This window comes from Cyprinus carpio, chromosome A1, assembly GCF_018340385.1.
Source record: "Cyprinus carpio isolate SPL01 chromosome A1, ASM1834038v1, whole genome shotgun sequence".
NCBI classification, from domain to species: domain Eukaryota; kingdom Metazoa; phylum Chordata; class Actinopteri; order Cypriniformes; family Cyprinidae; genus Cyprinus; species Cyprinus carpio.
Window position 1 is genome coordinate 15,157,442 of NC_056572.1, and position 17,612 is coordinate 15,175,053.

The 17,612-nt window shown below is 37.2% G+C and overlaps 2 protein-coding genes across 2 annotated transcripts in view; both read left to right on the plus strand.

The window, feature by feature from the left end:
* The first annotated feature begins 233 nt into the window (after nt 1-233).
* Nucleotides 234-17,612, plus strand: part of gart (phosphoribosylglycinamide formyltransferase) — a 153,981-nt gene continuing 136,602 nt past the window's right edge. The window contains exon 1 of the mRNA XM_042748472.1: nt 234-304. The gene's annotated coding sequence lies outside the window, so the exon portion shown is untranslated. The remainder of the gene's footprint in view (nt 305-17,612) is intronic.
* LOC122141548 (trifunctional purine biosynthetic protein adenosine-3-like) lies at nt 15,709-17,531 on the plus strand. The gene is made up of 3 exons (XM_042749309.1): nt 15,709-15,726; nt 17,117-17,185; nt 17,256-17,531. The coding sequence occupies exons 1-3, from the start codon at nt 15,721-15,723 to the stop codon at nt 17,514-17,516; spliced, it is 336 nt and encodes a 111-aa protein (XP_042605243.1). The 5' UTR covers nt 15,709-15,720; the 3' UTR covers nt 17,517-17,531.

Consider the following 17,612-nt stretch of genomic DNA (forward strand, 5'->3'; position numbering starts at 1 on the left):
ACGCCCCAGTTCAAATGAAATTCTTGTTTAATACTAGTATTTGTCATTCAGTTTTAATTACAGTATACACATTGTATGAAAAAAAATCTGTGTTTATAATCCCACCTCACCTTGCGATTCGATTCAACTAAAACATTAAAAAGAACTGATTAAAAAGAATGAATCAATTTTGTGAATCGAACGTCAGCAGCATGTGAATTATCGTGTGCACGTGGTTTCTGGTTTAAAACAAACTGGTCTTCTGTCCATCACGACTTGAACACCACAGGATCCCGAAAGTACATCGCTGTTCATCACAAATCACGTAAGTCAGCAATTACACTTACTTACTGCACGGTCAAAGAACTTTAGTAACTTAGTTGAATGAAATAATTGGTGATTTCCGTAAAGTTGATCAACTTACTGTTTTAGCTAACGTTAGCTGATGTTTGCATCTATGTTTCTACCAGGATGTTTGCATGAGGTGTTTGTGCAATGCTGAATGTTTTACACTTTTTACCATGGTTCTGCACGTTTTTGAATATGATACCGTGGTGATCTTGTCTTTATGGTCATATATCATTTTAGTACCAGTTTTGGAATTTCATCATAATATTAGGACAAATTTACTTTTATAGTACTTTCGAGTACCATATAAATATTAATATGATAATACATCACAACCGTATCAAAGCACCATAGTACAACCACAGTATTTATTTTATACATGTTGTGTCTGAAACAGGGAAAACAAGTTTATGCATGTTAATTGCTCACACTTGGCGCACTTAGGCATTTCAGCACATTGATATAGAGATCTAATGCATTGTTATGTGTACATATATTCAGCATATATACTGCATTTGCTGTTCTGATGATGCACTTACAATCTAATTAAGTTGAAGTCTGTGAGCAGCAATCCCTGAATCTCGTGATGCGAGTCTCTCATGTGCTACTGGTTAACATTCTCACAGTGATTGTGTTTGATGATTTGATCATCAGTTATCAACATCCACTGTTACTCAACCAGATAAATAGTGTCAGTGGATTTTCAAGCCAAAAGTTCAACTAAAAACAGTCCCAGCTGATCCACAGTCTTGTTTACCAAGTTAACTGATGGTGTTTTCAATGAAAATGTAATGCAATAATTTGTTCTCATGCATTAGGATTATTTTTTACTTCGTACGCACAGTGTTTCAATGCTTCTATATGTTTTTACAAAGTTAATTGATGGTATTTTTCATGCAAATGTAATGTGGTGGTTTGTGCATACGTATCAATGATTTTTTGCACCTAGTATCATGGCAATGCACAGTGTTGCAATGCTTCTGTACTAGGTGTTCATGCTGCTTGATGCCACTGGATGTTTATGTGTGCTGGGATTTAAAGTCTTACAGCAGCACTGAAAGGTTAATGGCAGCAGATCAAACCGCATCGCTGCATTCTATAGGTTAGTACTTCATGTAATGAAACCACATCTTTAAAAGAAATAAAAAACAATTTAGCATGCTTGGCATGCAGATAGTGACATTTTGTGAGATAGTCACTAATATATCAGAGATTATCTGGATCAGCCGGTAACAGTTAACAGAAGCATTAGCTCTGAAAAAATCAGCAGAAAAGTTTTTAATTAAAATGATTTGGTAGCACTTTACAATAGGTTTCATTAGTTAACATGAACTAGCAATGAAAAACATTTCTAAAGCATTTATTAATCTTAATGTTAATTTCTGCATTATTAAAAACAAAAGTTACATCTGTTAATATTTAATGGACCTGAGCTGACAAAAAGCACAAAACTGCCTAGCAACCTCCCAGGACACCCTAACAACTGCCTAACAACACCTTAACAACTGTTTAGCAACCACATAGCAAAATTTAGTCATTAATCACTTACCCCCATGTTGGTTCCAAACCCGTAAAAAGCTTTGTTCGTCTAGCAACATCCTAGCATCCACCCAGAACAACCTAGCAACCACTCCCATTTTCTTCAGAAAATGTACATAATGAAATATTAAATGTGATTTAGCTTATAGTTGGTTTTTTTTTCTTTCTTTTATATTTTGGAATAGATAGAAAAATAAAATGTAATTCTTTTGTTTTTTGGAACTACAAGTAAGTTTCAATTGTCATGTTTGTGGAAGAGATGTTAAATGTGGAATTGCCTGTATGTATTTTGGGTGTCTGTGATAGAGGTTTGGGAGTGATAATGGCGGAGCGGGTGTGGTCATCGGCAGTGGTGGACCGGGAACACGCGCTAGCGTGGAAGTTGGCTCAGTCTCCTCACGTTCAGCAGGTCCTCGTGGCTCCTGGTAACGCCGGAACTGCCAACAGCGGGAAGATCTCCAACTCTGGTGAGAGTGCTAGTCATCCAGCAGACCACAGAGTATGAGCAGTGATTACTACTCCACTCTACTCTAACACTGAGTTTATTGATTAATCGATTTGCTTTACTAAATAAATTTAATAAAAAACATACAGGTATGACATTTATGTGAAGAAATATTGTTTTTATCCATGAACGAACGTCTACACAATCACTTACAGGGTTCAATGGCATATACTTCTGCAATTAATAAAACTAAAATGAACGATAAGCATTTTTAAAAAAACACACTTAATGCACATTACAAACTTTTTGACGTTCAAATGAATGCATTTGATAATTTATAATATTTTTATCTTTTAATCAAACGTGGGCTTGTGGTTGTTGGTCGCAGAAGTTCCTCTGCTGCTGGTAAGATGTTTGTCATATCAACACTGAAAGTTACAATCCAAACCGATGATGAAAGACATGTCTTTATGACATAATGTATTTATTTTCATATTACACAGAAACCTGATTCATATTTGTGTACAACGTCTGATGCACACCTGACAGTTACCTGATATTACATTTTAAGATTTACATTTAGTCCTTTAGCAGTAGCAAGCTATCAAATTCCCATAAGAGCAGTAATGCTATGTGCTTTGACCAGTCCCGATTAGCAGTAACACGTACATTCGCATGTAGCAAGTTTTTTTTTTTTTTTTTCTTACAAGAACAAAACAATGTCGATAGAAAAGAAGCAGAATAGAGGAGTGCAAGTTAAAGACAGGTCCAAATGTTTGTTTTTGTTTTCTTCTCTTAAATAAAAACAAACCAGTAAATAGAATAAATAATACAGGGTTTGAATTTCAGGGGCCAGGAATTGCACATAATTCTACTCCATTCCCGCAGTTTCTGTGCTTGGTAACATGGGAAATTCTAGAAAAATCTTTCAGCATGAAAGACGCGCGGGGGACTAGATGACGGAATGTATCATTATCGTCATAGAGCCCCTCCTAGGTACATAATTAGTGGTCGTGTTACACACCTTATTGTGCTTTAAACGGACCCAAAATACCTACAATATTATGGTCATAATGCCCATATTTGTTTGTTCACTGTAAACATTCGATTTATACTAAAGTATTTTCAGTATATGTGCTATTTAGGAGCTGTAACTAATGAGTATTATTTTGAATAATCGATTAGTTTTGCCCGATTATTGACTAAAAACAACACTGCTCACATTCTGCCCAATGTCCGTCAAACAAATGTGCACCCTGAATGCTATGAAAACATACAGTGCTTACAATTTATTAAGACCACCTGTCAAAATAGGGAAAACACAAATATTTTAGGATCCTGTACAAAAAAAAAAAAAAAAATGTACATTTAAAAATGTTATTGTCATTTATTGGGGAAATAAACCGAAACAACTAAAATAGTATTTATTCACATAATAACAAAAATGGCCTCCATTGCCTTTGATAACAGCACACATGCTTGCTGGTATTGTTTATTGTCCCTTTTTGCCTAATTGTGTATCTGAAACTTAAAAAGAAACAAAAAAAACACTTGACTATTTTTTTCTGCCATTTCTTTCATAGATAACAGCAATAATTATATTATCGCATTAGAAGTAGCCTACTACTGTAACTAAAGCGCTTTACGCATATTGGAGGACTACCCAATACAGAAAGCTAAAAAATTATTTTAGTAATTATACTGGTAGTACTGTTACCAATACCTGATAGTTAATTAAGCACAAACCTTAAAAATTGGTTAAAACCATACATAAATTTGTTAATCACTGTAGGCAATATAGTTTAAATATCTAGATCAAAGATTAAAATAATAAAGATAATTAAGACAAATAAAATCACATTAATGTTCTGCAGGAACACGTGTAGCATGCACTTTGATCACAGTCAGTCTCCTCATTACTGTCATTTCTTTATCCTGTAAGCGTCTGACATTTATATTCAGACAATTACACTGCTGTCCCTTCACTGTTTCTAGTACTCTCATAAAATTACTTGCACGCAGCATGTTGACTTTTTAGTAATACACCATTTTGTTGCTTGTCAACCGCCAATAAAACCTTAAAAAGAAGAAGAAGAAGGAGCGAATCGATTCATTCGGACAGTACGCCCCAGTTCAAATGAAATTCTTGTTTAATACTAGTATTTGTCATTCAGTTTTAATTACAGTATACACATTGTATGAAAAAAAAAATTTGTGTTTATAATCCCACCTCCGCATTTGCGATTCGATTCCAGCTAAAACATTCAGTAAAGAACTGGTTAAAAAAAAGATGAATCCATTGTGCTTGAATCAGACATCAGCAGCATGTGAGTTATCGTGTTTTTGTGGTTTCTGGTTTAAAATAAACTGGTCTTCATGTCCATCACGACCCGAACACCCACAGGATCCCGAAAGTGCATCGCTGTTCATCATAAATCACGTAAGTCCTTAATTACACTTACTTACTGCACGGTCAAAGAACTTTGGTAACGGATTAGAATAAAACGATTGGTACATTTCCGTAAAGTTGATCAAACTTACTGTTTTTTGCCCAGCTAACGTTGGCTGATGTTTGCATCTATGTTTCTACCAGGATGTTTGCGCCAGGGTGTATTTGTGCAATGCTGGATGTTTTACACTTTTTACCATGGTTCTGCACGTTTTTTGAATATGATGCCTTGGTGAGTCTTGTCTTTATGGTCATATATCATTTTAGTACCAGTTTTGGAATTGATCGCAATATTGGAAGGACATTCTTTGATAGTACTTTCAGGTACTGCAAATATTAATATGTTAATACACCACAACCGTATCAAAAGCACCATGGTACAACCACAGTATTTATTTTTATACGTATTTGTGTCTGGAAACGGAAAACAAGTCTATGCATGTTAATTGCTCACACTTGGCGCACTTAGGCATTTCAGCACAATTGATATAGAGATCTAATGCATTATGTGTACGCTATATTCAGCATATAATACTGGCATTGCTGTTCTGATGATGCACTTAACAATCTAATTAAGTTGAAGTCTGGTGAGCAGCAATCCCTTAATCGCGTGATGCGAGTCTCATCATAATGCTACTACTAGTTAACATTCCTCCACAGTGATTGTTGTTTGATTGATTTGATCATCAGTTATCAGCATCCCCTGTTACTCAACCAGATAAATAGTGTCAGTGGATTTTCCAAGCCAGAAGTTCAACTAAAAAACATTCCCAGGCTGGATCCACAGTCTTGTTTACCCAATTAACTGATGGTGTTTTCAATGAAAATGTAATGCAATAATTTGTTCTCATGCATTAGGATTATTTTTTTTACTTCGTACTGCACAGTGTTTCAATGCTTCTGTATGTTTTTTTCCCAAAGTTAAATTGATGGTGATTTTTTCATGCAAATGTAATGTGGTGTTTTTGTTGCATACTATCAGATTTTTTGGCACTTAGTATCATCAATGCTCAGTGTTGCAACTGCTTCTGTACTAGGTGTTCAGCTGCTTGATGCCACTGGAATGTTTATGTTTGGGATTTAAAGATCTTACAGCAGCACTGAAAGGTTAATGGCAGCAGATCAACACCGCATCGCCTGCATTCTATAGGTTAAGTACTTCTGTTTGAACCACATTTTAACAAGAACAAAAAAAATTTAGCAGCTTTGGCAGGCAGATAGTGACATTTTTGTGATATAGTCATAAATATTATCCGAGATTAATCCAGAACATCCGTGAATTGTGGTCCACTGGGACAGGGTAACAGAAGCATTAGCTCTGACAAAATCAGTGAAAGTTTAATAAAATGATTTGGGTAGCACTTACAATACGGTTTTTTCATTAGTTAACATGAACTAGCAATGAAAAATATTTCTAAAGCATTTATTAATCTTAATGTTAATTTCTGCATTATTAAAAACAAATATTTCTAAAAACATTTATTAATCTTAATGTTAATTTATGCAACGGTTAAAAACAAAAGTTACATCTGTTAATATTTAATAGACCTGAGCTGATGCCAAAACTGCTCAGCAACCTCCCTGACACCCTAATCAACTGCCTAACAACACCTTAACAAATGTTTAGAAACCACATAGCAAAAATTTAGTCATTAATCACTTACCCCATCATGTTCCGTCCCCGGTGAAAAGCTTTAAGTTCTGCCTAGCAACATCCCAGCATCCACCCAGAAATAACCTAGTAACCACTCCCATTTTCTTTCAGAGAAATGTACATAATGAAATATTAAATGTGATTAGCTGGCAGATGCTTTTTTTTTATATATATATATATATATATATATATATATATATATATATATATATATATATATATATTTTGGAATAGATAGAAAAATAAAATGTAATTCTTTTGTTTTTTGGAACTACAAGTAAGTTTCACTTGTCATAGTTTGTGGATCTAGATGTTAAATGTGGAATTGCCTGGGTATGTGTTTTGAGATACCAGATAGAGGTTTTGGGTGATACGGCGGAGCCGGGTGCTGGTCATCGGCAGTGGTGGATCTGGAACACGCCAGCCAGCGCGGAAGTTGGCTCCGTCTCCTCAATGCTCAGCAGGTCCCTCGCGGGTTCTGGTAACGCCGGAACTGCCAACAGCCGTGGAAGATCTCCAACCCCTGGGTGAGAAAACAGCTAGTCATCCAGGCGGGCAGATCACTGGTATACGGAGCAGTGATTACTACTCCACTCTCTACTCTAACACACTGAGTTATTGATTAATCGATTGCTTTACTAAATAAATTTTTAATAAAAAAATACAGGTATGACATTTATGTGGAGAATATATTGTTTTATCCATGAACATAAGTCTACAGATCACTTACAGGTTCAATGGCATATACTTCTGCAATTAATAAAACTAAATGAACGATAAGCATTTAAAAAAACACACTTAATGCACATACAAACTTTTTGAGTTCATGAAGGCATTTGATAATTTATAATATTTTATCTTTATTTTTCCAGCGGTGTCTGTGAACAATCACTCAATTTTAGCTCAGTATTGTAAAGATCATAACGTGGGGCTTGTGGTTGTTGGTCCAGAAGTTCCTCTGGCTGCTGGTAAGATGTTTGTCATTATCACACTGAAAGTTAACAATCAAAATAGATGATGAAAGGCATGTCTTTATGACATTAATGTATTTATTTTTACATATTATCACAGATAACCTGATTCATATTTGTGTACAAACGTCTGATGAACACCTGAAATTACCTGATATTACATTTATATTTACATTTAGTCATTTAGCAGTAGAAGCTATCAAATTAACAAAAGAGCAGTAATATATGCTTTGACAAGTCCCGATTAGTAACACAGTACATGTAGCACTAGCAAGTTTTTTTTTTTTTCTTAAAAGACAAAAACAAAGTCGATAGAAAAGAAGCAGAATAGAGAGTGCAAGTATAAGACAGGCCAATGTTTTTTTTTATTCTATAAATAAAAACAAACAAGTAGATAGAATAGATAATACAGGGTTTGAATTTCTGACATAATGTATACGCATATGTTTCAGTGTAAAAGATACTCTGGACAGATGACATAATGTATCTAGAAAATATTTCAGCATGAAAGACGCTCGGGACAGATGACGGAATGTATCATATCACATAGAGCCACACCTAGTACATAATTAATGTTGTGTTACACCTTATTGTGCTTAAACGGCCAAAATACATACAATGTTATGTCATAATGCCCATTTTGTTTGTTCATGTAAACATTCGATTTATACTAAACATTTTCAGTATATGTGCTATTTAGGGCTGTAACTAATGATTATTTTGATAATCGATTAGTTGCCCGATTATTGACAAAAACACACTGCTCCACATTCTGCCCAATGTCCTTCAAACAAATGTGCCACCTGAATGCTATGAAAACATACAGTGCTTAACAATTTATTAGACCACCTGTCATAATAGAGAAAACACAAATATTTTAGGAATCTGTAAAAAAAAAAAAAAATTACATTTAAAAATGTTATTGTCATTTATTGGGGAAATAACAAACCGGAACAACTAAAATAGTATTCATTCACATAATAACAAAAATGGCCCCCATAGCCTTTGATAACAGCTTGCATGCTTGCTGGCATTGTTTATGTACTTTTTGACTAATTGGGTATCATAGATAACAGCAATAATTATATTATAGCATTAGAAATAGCCTACTACTGTAAAAGAGCTAAAGAGCTTACGCATATACCAATACAGAAAGCTAAAAAATGATTTTGGTAATTATACTGTTACCAATACTGTTAGTTAGTGGCACAAACGTTAAAAACCTTACATAAATTTGTTAATCACTGTAGGCAATATAGTTTAAATCTCTAGATCAAAAATTAGAGTAATACAGATAATTAAGGCAAGTAAAATTACAGCAATGTTCTGCAGGAACACGTGACGTGTGCACTTTGATCTCAGTCTCCTCCTCTTACTGTCATTTCTTAATCCTGTAAAAACGTCTGATATTTATATTCAGACAATTATACACTGCTGTCCCTTCACTGTTTCTAGTACTCTCATAAATTACTTGCACCGCATGTTGACTTAAAAATAAATTTAATGTTCAACAACAGATATTTCAGCACAGTGAATGTTTTTGTGCTGAATAGTGTCTCCCTCTCTACTGTGTTCCTGCTGCCCCGGTGCTGTTTCAGCAAAGATTTCAACTTAACGCAGACTGTCAGGATGGGCCTTTATGCAAAAATGGAAAGGATCACGTGAATTTGTGACATTTCTGAAAGTTTTTTGCGCTGAGGACGCACACACGTATCTGTCAAAGCGACTGACAAAGCAAGCCGTTATGCTAATGCATCAGCTTAAAGCTTAAAATAAAGATTTCTCATGTTTTGGGCAGCCTGGATCACATACTTTTCCTGCAGGAGCTCTTTCTGTTTCCTCCACTATTTTTAGATGGATTTTTGTCAGTAGAAATGTGGTATTCAGTGCTGTAATTTGATGCGACCGGCTGAAGTTGGATTTGCACTATAGGGCAGACCCGACTAATCGATAATGATAATCGTTGTCGATGATTTTCATTATCGATAATAATCGATTTTATCGATTAGTTGTTGGATTATTAATGCCATTAAGTGAATGTAAACAGTTGAGAAACAAAACTTATGTGTAACAGTATACGTTAGATCTGTACATGAGGTCTTAAAGTGAGAGCAATCTAAATAAACCTGCTGCTATCTGTCATTAATGTTTATTTATACATTGAAGAATAGCTTCTCCGGTTACTGAATGTAACCTCGGTTCCCTGAGAAGGAAACGAGATGTTGTGTTAAGCTTTCCTTACGCATCGGTAGAAACACCTTATCAAAGTGGCTGCGGAGGGAATTTTTCCCTGTTCACTGGCTCACTCTTGGTGAAAGCTGAGAGAGTTATCATTTGATTTCTGAATGGTCTTGAAAGCACCTTAGGCACGTAGCCCTTCTTTGGCTTAAGAACAACTTTACAGTCATTAACACCAAAGCTCAGACAGGATTCGTTGACTGAAAGAGCATGTATATCCCCGATTCATTTGATAGAAGTGAGCGCAAGCAGTCTTGAGAAAGAGAGCACCTTGAGAGAGGCTGATTGTAAAGGGAGGGGCATGTTATGACGTCCAGGACCAAAGTCCAAAGCGGGAACTTAGTTGGGCATGGAGGGTTAAGCCGCCTCACGCTGTGGAGAAATTTAATCACTAGATCGTCCTTGCCAACGGACTGCTAGTCAGTATCATTATGGAAAGCTGAAATTGCAGATATACTTTTAGCATGGAAGGCACACGGCTGTCATCTAAGCACTCCTGTAAAAAGTTGTAAACCAAAAAAAAAAAAAATTCTTAACTAATTATATTCTAGAGCTGAAACAACTAATCGATTTAATCGATTAAAATCGATTATTAAAATAGTTGTCAACTAATTTAGTAATCGATTCGTTGCTAAATAATTTTTATTTGCCGTAAGCGGCTCATTTCGTGCATATTTTAAATCTGCGGTGACCAAAGTGTGGCAGTAATGAGCCACCGGAGGTTTTACTCAGCCAGTACAGCAGGAGAAGCAGCGAATAGCCAATAGCTGGCCTCGTTTTATGTCACGTGCTTCACGCACAGCGTCTCTGCCTGCAGCATTCAGCGTGATGGGTGAGGCAGGCGGCAGTGGAGTAAGCTCGAGAAAGAAAAAGAAAAAAGCGGAAGATAAAACTAATCTTTGAATCACTTCACAGGAAACGGAGTGGAAGAAGCAGGGGAGACGCCAACCAAAGGCCAAACAACGGAGGCTGAGGGTAACAGCCGCAGCGTGGAGAAGTAATCACGAAGCAGTCGGGGCCAACACGGCTAGCTACAGTATGAAACGAAATTGCAGATATCTTTTAAGCGTGAGCCACGGCTCACTACGCCAACTCTTGTATACAAACAAGGTGATCGAGCATTCCCCGATCTATATTCTTTGAGCCACAACCATTATGAAAACCATTGATGACATTTCACCCTAGCGGAGGGCCGCACGTCAGAATTGCTAGGTTCTGATGCTGAGTTGAGCACCATACAGCAGTCCCCAGCGTTGGTGTTGGGGTAAGCCAGATTAAGCTTTTTCCTGGAGAGAAGGTTCCCGCCCTCACGGAATGCCAGGGGCTTGATAACTTTTCAGGTGCCGGAAACCAGGGTTTGAGTGCCATTTGCGCAACCAACTGGTTCCTTCTCCGTCTATTCTGCACAGTACCCTGATGTAGGAATGTTTACTAGGGGAAAAGCAATACTTGTGATCTCTTGTTGCCAGAGTGGCCTCAGCTGGACACAAAAAAAAATAAAAAAAAAAACCTTGGTCAATGAGTGTTCTATGCTGATGCAAAAAGATCCACCTCCGTTCATCCGAATATATTCCAGATAATTTCTGCTGTCTGGGAGTCACTTTTTGCCTTGATAACATGTCCGCCCCGCAGTTCCGGTTGGTGGGGGTCATGGACCGTGCAAATCGACAAGAGCAACTGATCTGCCCATAACAGTAGGCTTGTTGCGAGCGAGAGTGGAGATTGGATACCTCCCTGATGATTTATATAAGCTACCACAGACATGTCCGTGTGAACGAGAACATGCATGTGATGAACTTGAGCATAAAAACTAGAGTGCCAGGTGAACTGCTTTGAGCTCCAGGCAGTTTATGTGCCATTTTCTCTACTCGGCTATCCAAATGCTGGATGCTGGGCGGCAGTCGCAGAGGGCTCCCCAGCCTGTGCACGAAGCATCTGTCGTGACAACTTTTCCTTTCCCAAATCTGACCAAGTGGGACACCTTGTGCATAGAGAGCTGTATCAATCAAGGGGTTCATGGTCTCTAAACATCTGTGCGTCACTAATACACGCATTGAGCCTACGTGCCAGGCTGATACGGGCACAAGAGTCTTCAGCCATAGTTGAAATGGCCGCATCTGCAGCAGTCCCAAGCAGCACACCGTTGAGGCAGCTGCCATCAGTCCCAGCGCTCTCTGAAAGCATTTCAGGGGTGTGACTTGTCCAGTTTGAACGCCGCTAACAAGTTCATGATGGATCTCGAGTGCTTTGGTAGCAGGTGGGCTCGCATGGAGATTGAATTCTGACTCCACCAAGGAAAGGGATATTTTGCATGGGTTGGAACTGGCTTTTTTGCATATTGATTGTGAGCCCTAGACATTGGAGGTGGCTGATGAGAAAACTCCTGTGGTCACAAAGCTCTTTACAAAGAAGTTAAAAGAACAAATAATGTTGAAACTAGAAATTTGTCTTGTTACATATAATTATACTCAGTACACACACACATATTATGTAAACACAGTTTTAGTTTGGAAGTGATTAATTGCGATTAATCAATTTTACAGCCCCAATTTTTTGCAAAAAGGACTTTATCTTCTTGAGTTTAATGTTGTTTTGTTACATGCTACCAGGTGTCTGTGAGACCAAAACACAGGTGTAGAAATGACTATAAATTGTTTTTTAACGCACACCGTAACTGAAATATAAAACTGTTAAAAGAAAGGCTTAATAACTGTTGAACAGATGTAATACACTACGCATCAATTTCTCTTCCCTTTGTGCTTTGCATTTTTTAATGCAAAGCGCTGCATGCTGTGACTCCGTGTTGCTTCAAGCGCATCATTCTGCACACCAGATGCGCATATTGTAAGCGTTTCGTGCCGCACTGTATTTGTTTTGTCCTATCGTATCTATCATATGTTGCTGCCTTATTAAAAAATATGCTATACATTTAAAATAAATGTAATTTAAAATGTATTTTATTAATGGATTTTATAATACAAATAGCAATGTGTAACATTTTACCATATTTAATGCAACAATTTTTTTTCCCCACAAAATAATGTTTGTTTTTTACACAATGCTTGGATTTCTAAAATTATTGTGCACTGATTTTTCTAGCAGGCCGGAATCGGATTGCCGAAGCTATCCAGGTGGTCATACTCCATCACCTGGTGACGGAATATCCACTTTTTCAACACCTGGCATCCCCAAGCGTAAACGGTTCTTCATTCGCCTGAACATAATCACCCATGGTGAACGCCATGATTCAGTTCATCTGGAAGAGAAGACAAACACCTCAGCTGTGTGAGACACCCCTAACTTGGTGAGGACAAGACAAAGGCAAATATGTGATTTGAAACTGGCCTACCACAACAGAACAAGTGTGAAAATCACCTGAGTTCTGTTAGTAGTATGCCTATAGTATATTGTTGGAGTAAAAAAAAAAAGAGCTGCTTTTATCCGGCATGTTAATCAGTAATTTTACACATGATAAAAACGTAAAAAAAAACAGGCATTTTTATCTTCATTTTTATGATAAAAAGCGTGCACTTAATTTAGCTTGAAATACTGAGAATATGGCAGTCAAAAAAAAAAAAAAAAAAAAAATACAGTAGCCCAGCCTAATAATAATTTGTCTATATTGAAAGTATGTTTTGTATCACTAGTTTTGGTGCAGTGTCCGTTCTTGGAGCATGCGGCTTCTGGCTCACACTGTTCTATGAGTTATTGGATTTTGTTATTGTTCGTATGGTATTTACATGTGCACCAAATGCAACACTCTGCACTCCCTTGCGTTAACTTAGCAACCTTTCCATACGCTTGCTAAAGTCAGTTGGACGATGGTTCCTTGACATAATTAAAAATGCAAACAGATAGCTTACAGATATTCTGTCTTTTATTACATGATGTGCTGGGCCAAACGACGGCGACCATTGAAAATCATTTGAAATTTATTGATGATTTTATCATAAATGATGTTTTTATTAACAAGGTTAGGAGGGCGTCAGATAATTAGCTATAAATCAACACGGTGGACCACACAATCAGGTAATCATCTGGTATAAATACTGAGCATAATCCATTGGCGGTTTATCAGCGCTTTATATCCTCTTTTGCCCCTGTCTCACTTCAGTTCACTTTTGACTTTTACCTGTGCACTACTCTTAGACTATTTGTTTCTCTCCTGTTTGATGTGTAATGTTGTCTGTTATATAGCTACTGTACTGAACCTTGAACTTGGGGCTGAAAAGATGAAATGGTGCATTCAGTGACAATGTAGCAGTAACGGTCTGTTGCTTGCTACAATGACAGCATATGGGTTCTGGTGCGTTTTTGTCGGCGCCCGGCGCCACTCAGATCCAGGTGGCCAATCTGTGTTGCAGTAGATTGTTGAAAGAATGGTTTGTCAAGTTCCACACACAGCGATATATATATAGTCTACATTTATTTAAATGGGGGAAAAACAAAAATAAAATAAAAAAAACTTCACGTGCATAGTTTTGGTATCGGCAAATACTGAACCTAATTGCATCGGAGTCGGTATCGGAGGTGATGGAAAAAGAGTGGATCTGAGCATCCCCAATTTTGACCCCCCCTCTACAAAATGGTTGCTCGGTAAAGATACATCCATGGCCTTTAATATTTTTGGCTTTTTATCTTTGTACATGTTTCTCTTTCTTCAGAAAAAAAGTATAGACAAAATAAATTTGAGTGGGACCTCTGGTTGAGTTGACATGGAATTATCTATATATCAGGAAGTGATATTGTAACAACTTTATAGGGCAAAATAATTTATAGCGGCTTGATGAACTTTGGATGGAGCTTACCATAAATATAAAAACTGCTGTTAAAATGTTCAAAATCATTTTCATTTAAATATAACATTTATGATTTGCGACAGTGGAATCTAATCTTTTGATAAATCGATTGGATGTTTGCATTAAATATTGATATAAACAGAACCATTTCTGGATAATGCTCTGAAGTGGTGTGAATGGTGTAAATATGTATGTGGCGTGATGTATAATAACCTGTCTCTGGTGCCAGTGGATGACCTGCTGCTGGTGTGATGTTTCGGTACAGCTCTGCGAGGCAGCACGGCCTGGGAGCCAGTGAGGTTTTCTCCAAATCATATGGACCGTCACAACATTCCCACAACACGGGAACTCCTTCTTTTGAGCTTCTGTTTACTATACTATCTTTACATATCAGTAATATTAAAAAACACCACTGCAAAATTATAATACTCACTTGTTTTACTAATTAAAATCATTTGTACATACTATATGAGCATGTGTTTGAGTAGAACAATCATTTTATAAACTACTGGCAACATGTCTCCCAAATTCCAAATAAGCGTATTGTCATTTTAGATCATTTATTTGCAGAGAAAATGACTACTGGTAAGAAATAACAAAAAAAATATACAATTGTTTTCAGACTACCAAATAATGGCGCTCCCAGATCATCACTGATCACTCCGCAAATTTCACGGTGGGTGTGAAGCTTGCACTGTGGCTTGTAGGCCTCTCAAGTCTCCGCCTAACCATTACATGACCAGGTGTTGGGCAAAGCTTAAAATTAGACTCATCTGAGAAGATGACCTTACTTCAATCCTCTATGAGGGTCCAATTCATATGTTTATTTGCAAACCTCAGCCTGGCTTTTCTTTGCTTTTACATTGATGAAGGCGGCTTTTTTCACAACTTTGGTTTTTCATACTTTTCCTCATTCAATTAGATTTGGTTGAGGTGATCGCCTAATCAATCCTTCATTAAGCAGGAGTGAGGATTGCCTGTGTTCAGAATTCAACAGACACTGGAATAGAATGGCTACCATACATGTAGAGATGCTGTTTAAGAAAAATCTGGAGTGGTCTATTAATTTTTTTCCAGAGCTGTATATGAGGCAAAAGCTTTCTCTGTAAGGCAGCAAATGAATGCAACTTATAATAAATCTAAAGATCTAGTTTCCTGATGTATCATTTTATTTTTATTTTCAGCGCTTGAGGCCTCCCGCTCTGGTGGTGAAGGCCAGCGTAGTCTGGCTGCTGGAAAGAGGGTGTTATGGTATTTCGGGATAAAGATGGGGAGCCGCAAAAGCCGTTCTGGACATCATGAAGGTCGGTAAGCTATGGCATCGAAGTAGGGTTGAGTACCGAAAACCAGTGGCAATGCAGCAGGGTATGAACCGAACTGAATCAGAAGGCAGATTTTGGTGCCTCTTAAATGCCTGAGCGATTGATTGAAATATTTCTCCTGGTTCTTCCGAATGTACACAAGTACATGGGCGTTGCTAGCGTGTTTTTGTAGTGGGGCTATACAGCTCCATAAACATGCACGACAAATTCGCGACGCCTCAGAGAAGTCCCGCTTAAATTTCATATGAAACAGCACAGAACCGTTCCCCCCTTCCTTCCCCGTCTTTTCGGTGTGCGCGTCTTCAAGGGTACGGTGCAGACCCGGCGCGTAGCAGTTCTTTTAAAGAAGGGACCGTACAGGTCTCATTGCACAGACAACGTATTAAAGACAGGACAGACAACACTCATTTTAACTAAATACATAGTGGATTGACAGAGATACAGTGAACAGTTATGATGTGTTGTGTGTAATTATCTATAATGACCCATATTGGTGAAAAATAAATTTTATTAGCCTTAGAGTAAAGGGACAAGCCAACTTGGGAAATGTGAGGAGCAATCCAAGGCCGTGTTGGAATGCTATGGATTTATTTTAAAATATTGTTTCCACGGCCTTTATTATAAATGCGATAGGTTTTTTTTATTTTTTTGGAAGTATCGTTCAGGCAACGGTAACTGTGTTTAAAAGGATCGATATGGCACCGGTATCGACCAAACCCAATCGATACCAACCCACTCCAGACGTCTCACTAATGGTTTTTATATTTTCAACATGTGGTTCTTTTTGTTTGTGCTTGAAAAAATGAAAGGTGGTCCCGTGAATGTTTCACTGTTCCACAAAGTCCTCACATGTAGTCAAAGCGCATCCAAACAACCGCTCACTGAGACGACGTAGTCGGTCAAAGTAAATAGGTTTTCAGTCAATCTTGCATTAGACAATCGCTGTGGCTGTTGAATACTTGTAAATAGCATTTGAATTTTTTTCTTAACCTTTTGCCGTTTGTGTGTGCAATAAGTGACACTTTTTGATTATATAAATACATAAAATGTATATTTCACATAAATGATAAAATAAGTATTGTAATTATGCAATTATTCTAATAAAAAATATTTGTAATCATTCAAAAGCTGCTGTTTAAGACTTTCGCTCACCAAGGCTGCATTTGTTTGATCAAAATAATGTCAAAATACTATTACATTTTAATATAGGTGTTTTCTCTGTGAATATATTGTGAAATCTGTGAAACATTTTATTTTTTAAGATTTTTAGATGAATAGAAAGTAAGAATAGAACACACAAATTTCTTTGCTGTCACACTTTAATCCATCCTTGCTGAATAAAAGTATTAACATCTTTTTCTTGTTGTTTCAGGATAAGGCGTTTGGTTCTGCTGGTGATACTGTGGTGGTTGAGGAGCAACTGGAAGGAGAGGAAGTCTCTGTAAGTACTTCCTGGTGTTATTGAGCATCCTGGGTAATCAGATCACCCTAAGCCTCTCGTCTGTTCTCAGTGTCTGTGCTTCAGTGACGGCATCACAGTGTCACCGATGCCACCGGCACAAGATCACAAGCGTCTGCTGGATGGAGACCAGGGTCCAAACACAGGCGGGATGGGCGCGTACTGCCCCACACCACAGGTCAACAGATCCCCATATATCTCATGGATAATTACAAGATACTCTTCAGAGAATACCATAGTACTGCCTATGGTGTTTTGGTATCTCTTAATGGAAATTTTATTGTTTCAGTTGAGAAAAACTACCATCAGATAGCAAAGATCTTCACAACAATATATCATAATAAATGTTTGGTTAAATTGTGACCGAAATATATTACATATTATAAATAAATTATATTAATCAATTATA

Bases quoted from the DNA above. Each gene is read 5' to 3' on its own strand.
- LOC122141548 (XM_042749309.1), top strand. The intron at 17,186-17,255 runs GTAAGTACTTCC...GTCTGTTCTCAG, and splicing joins TGGAAGGAGAGGAAGTCTCT to TGTCTGTGCTTCAGTGACGG.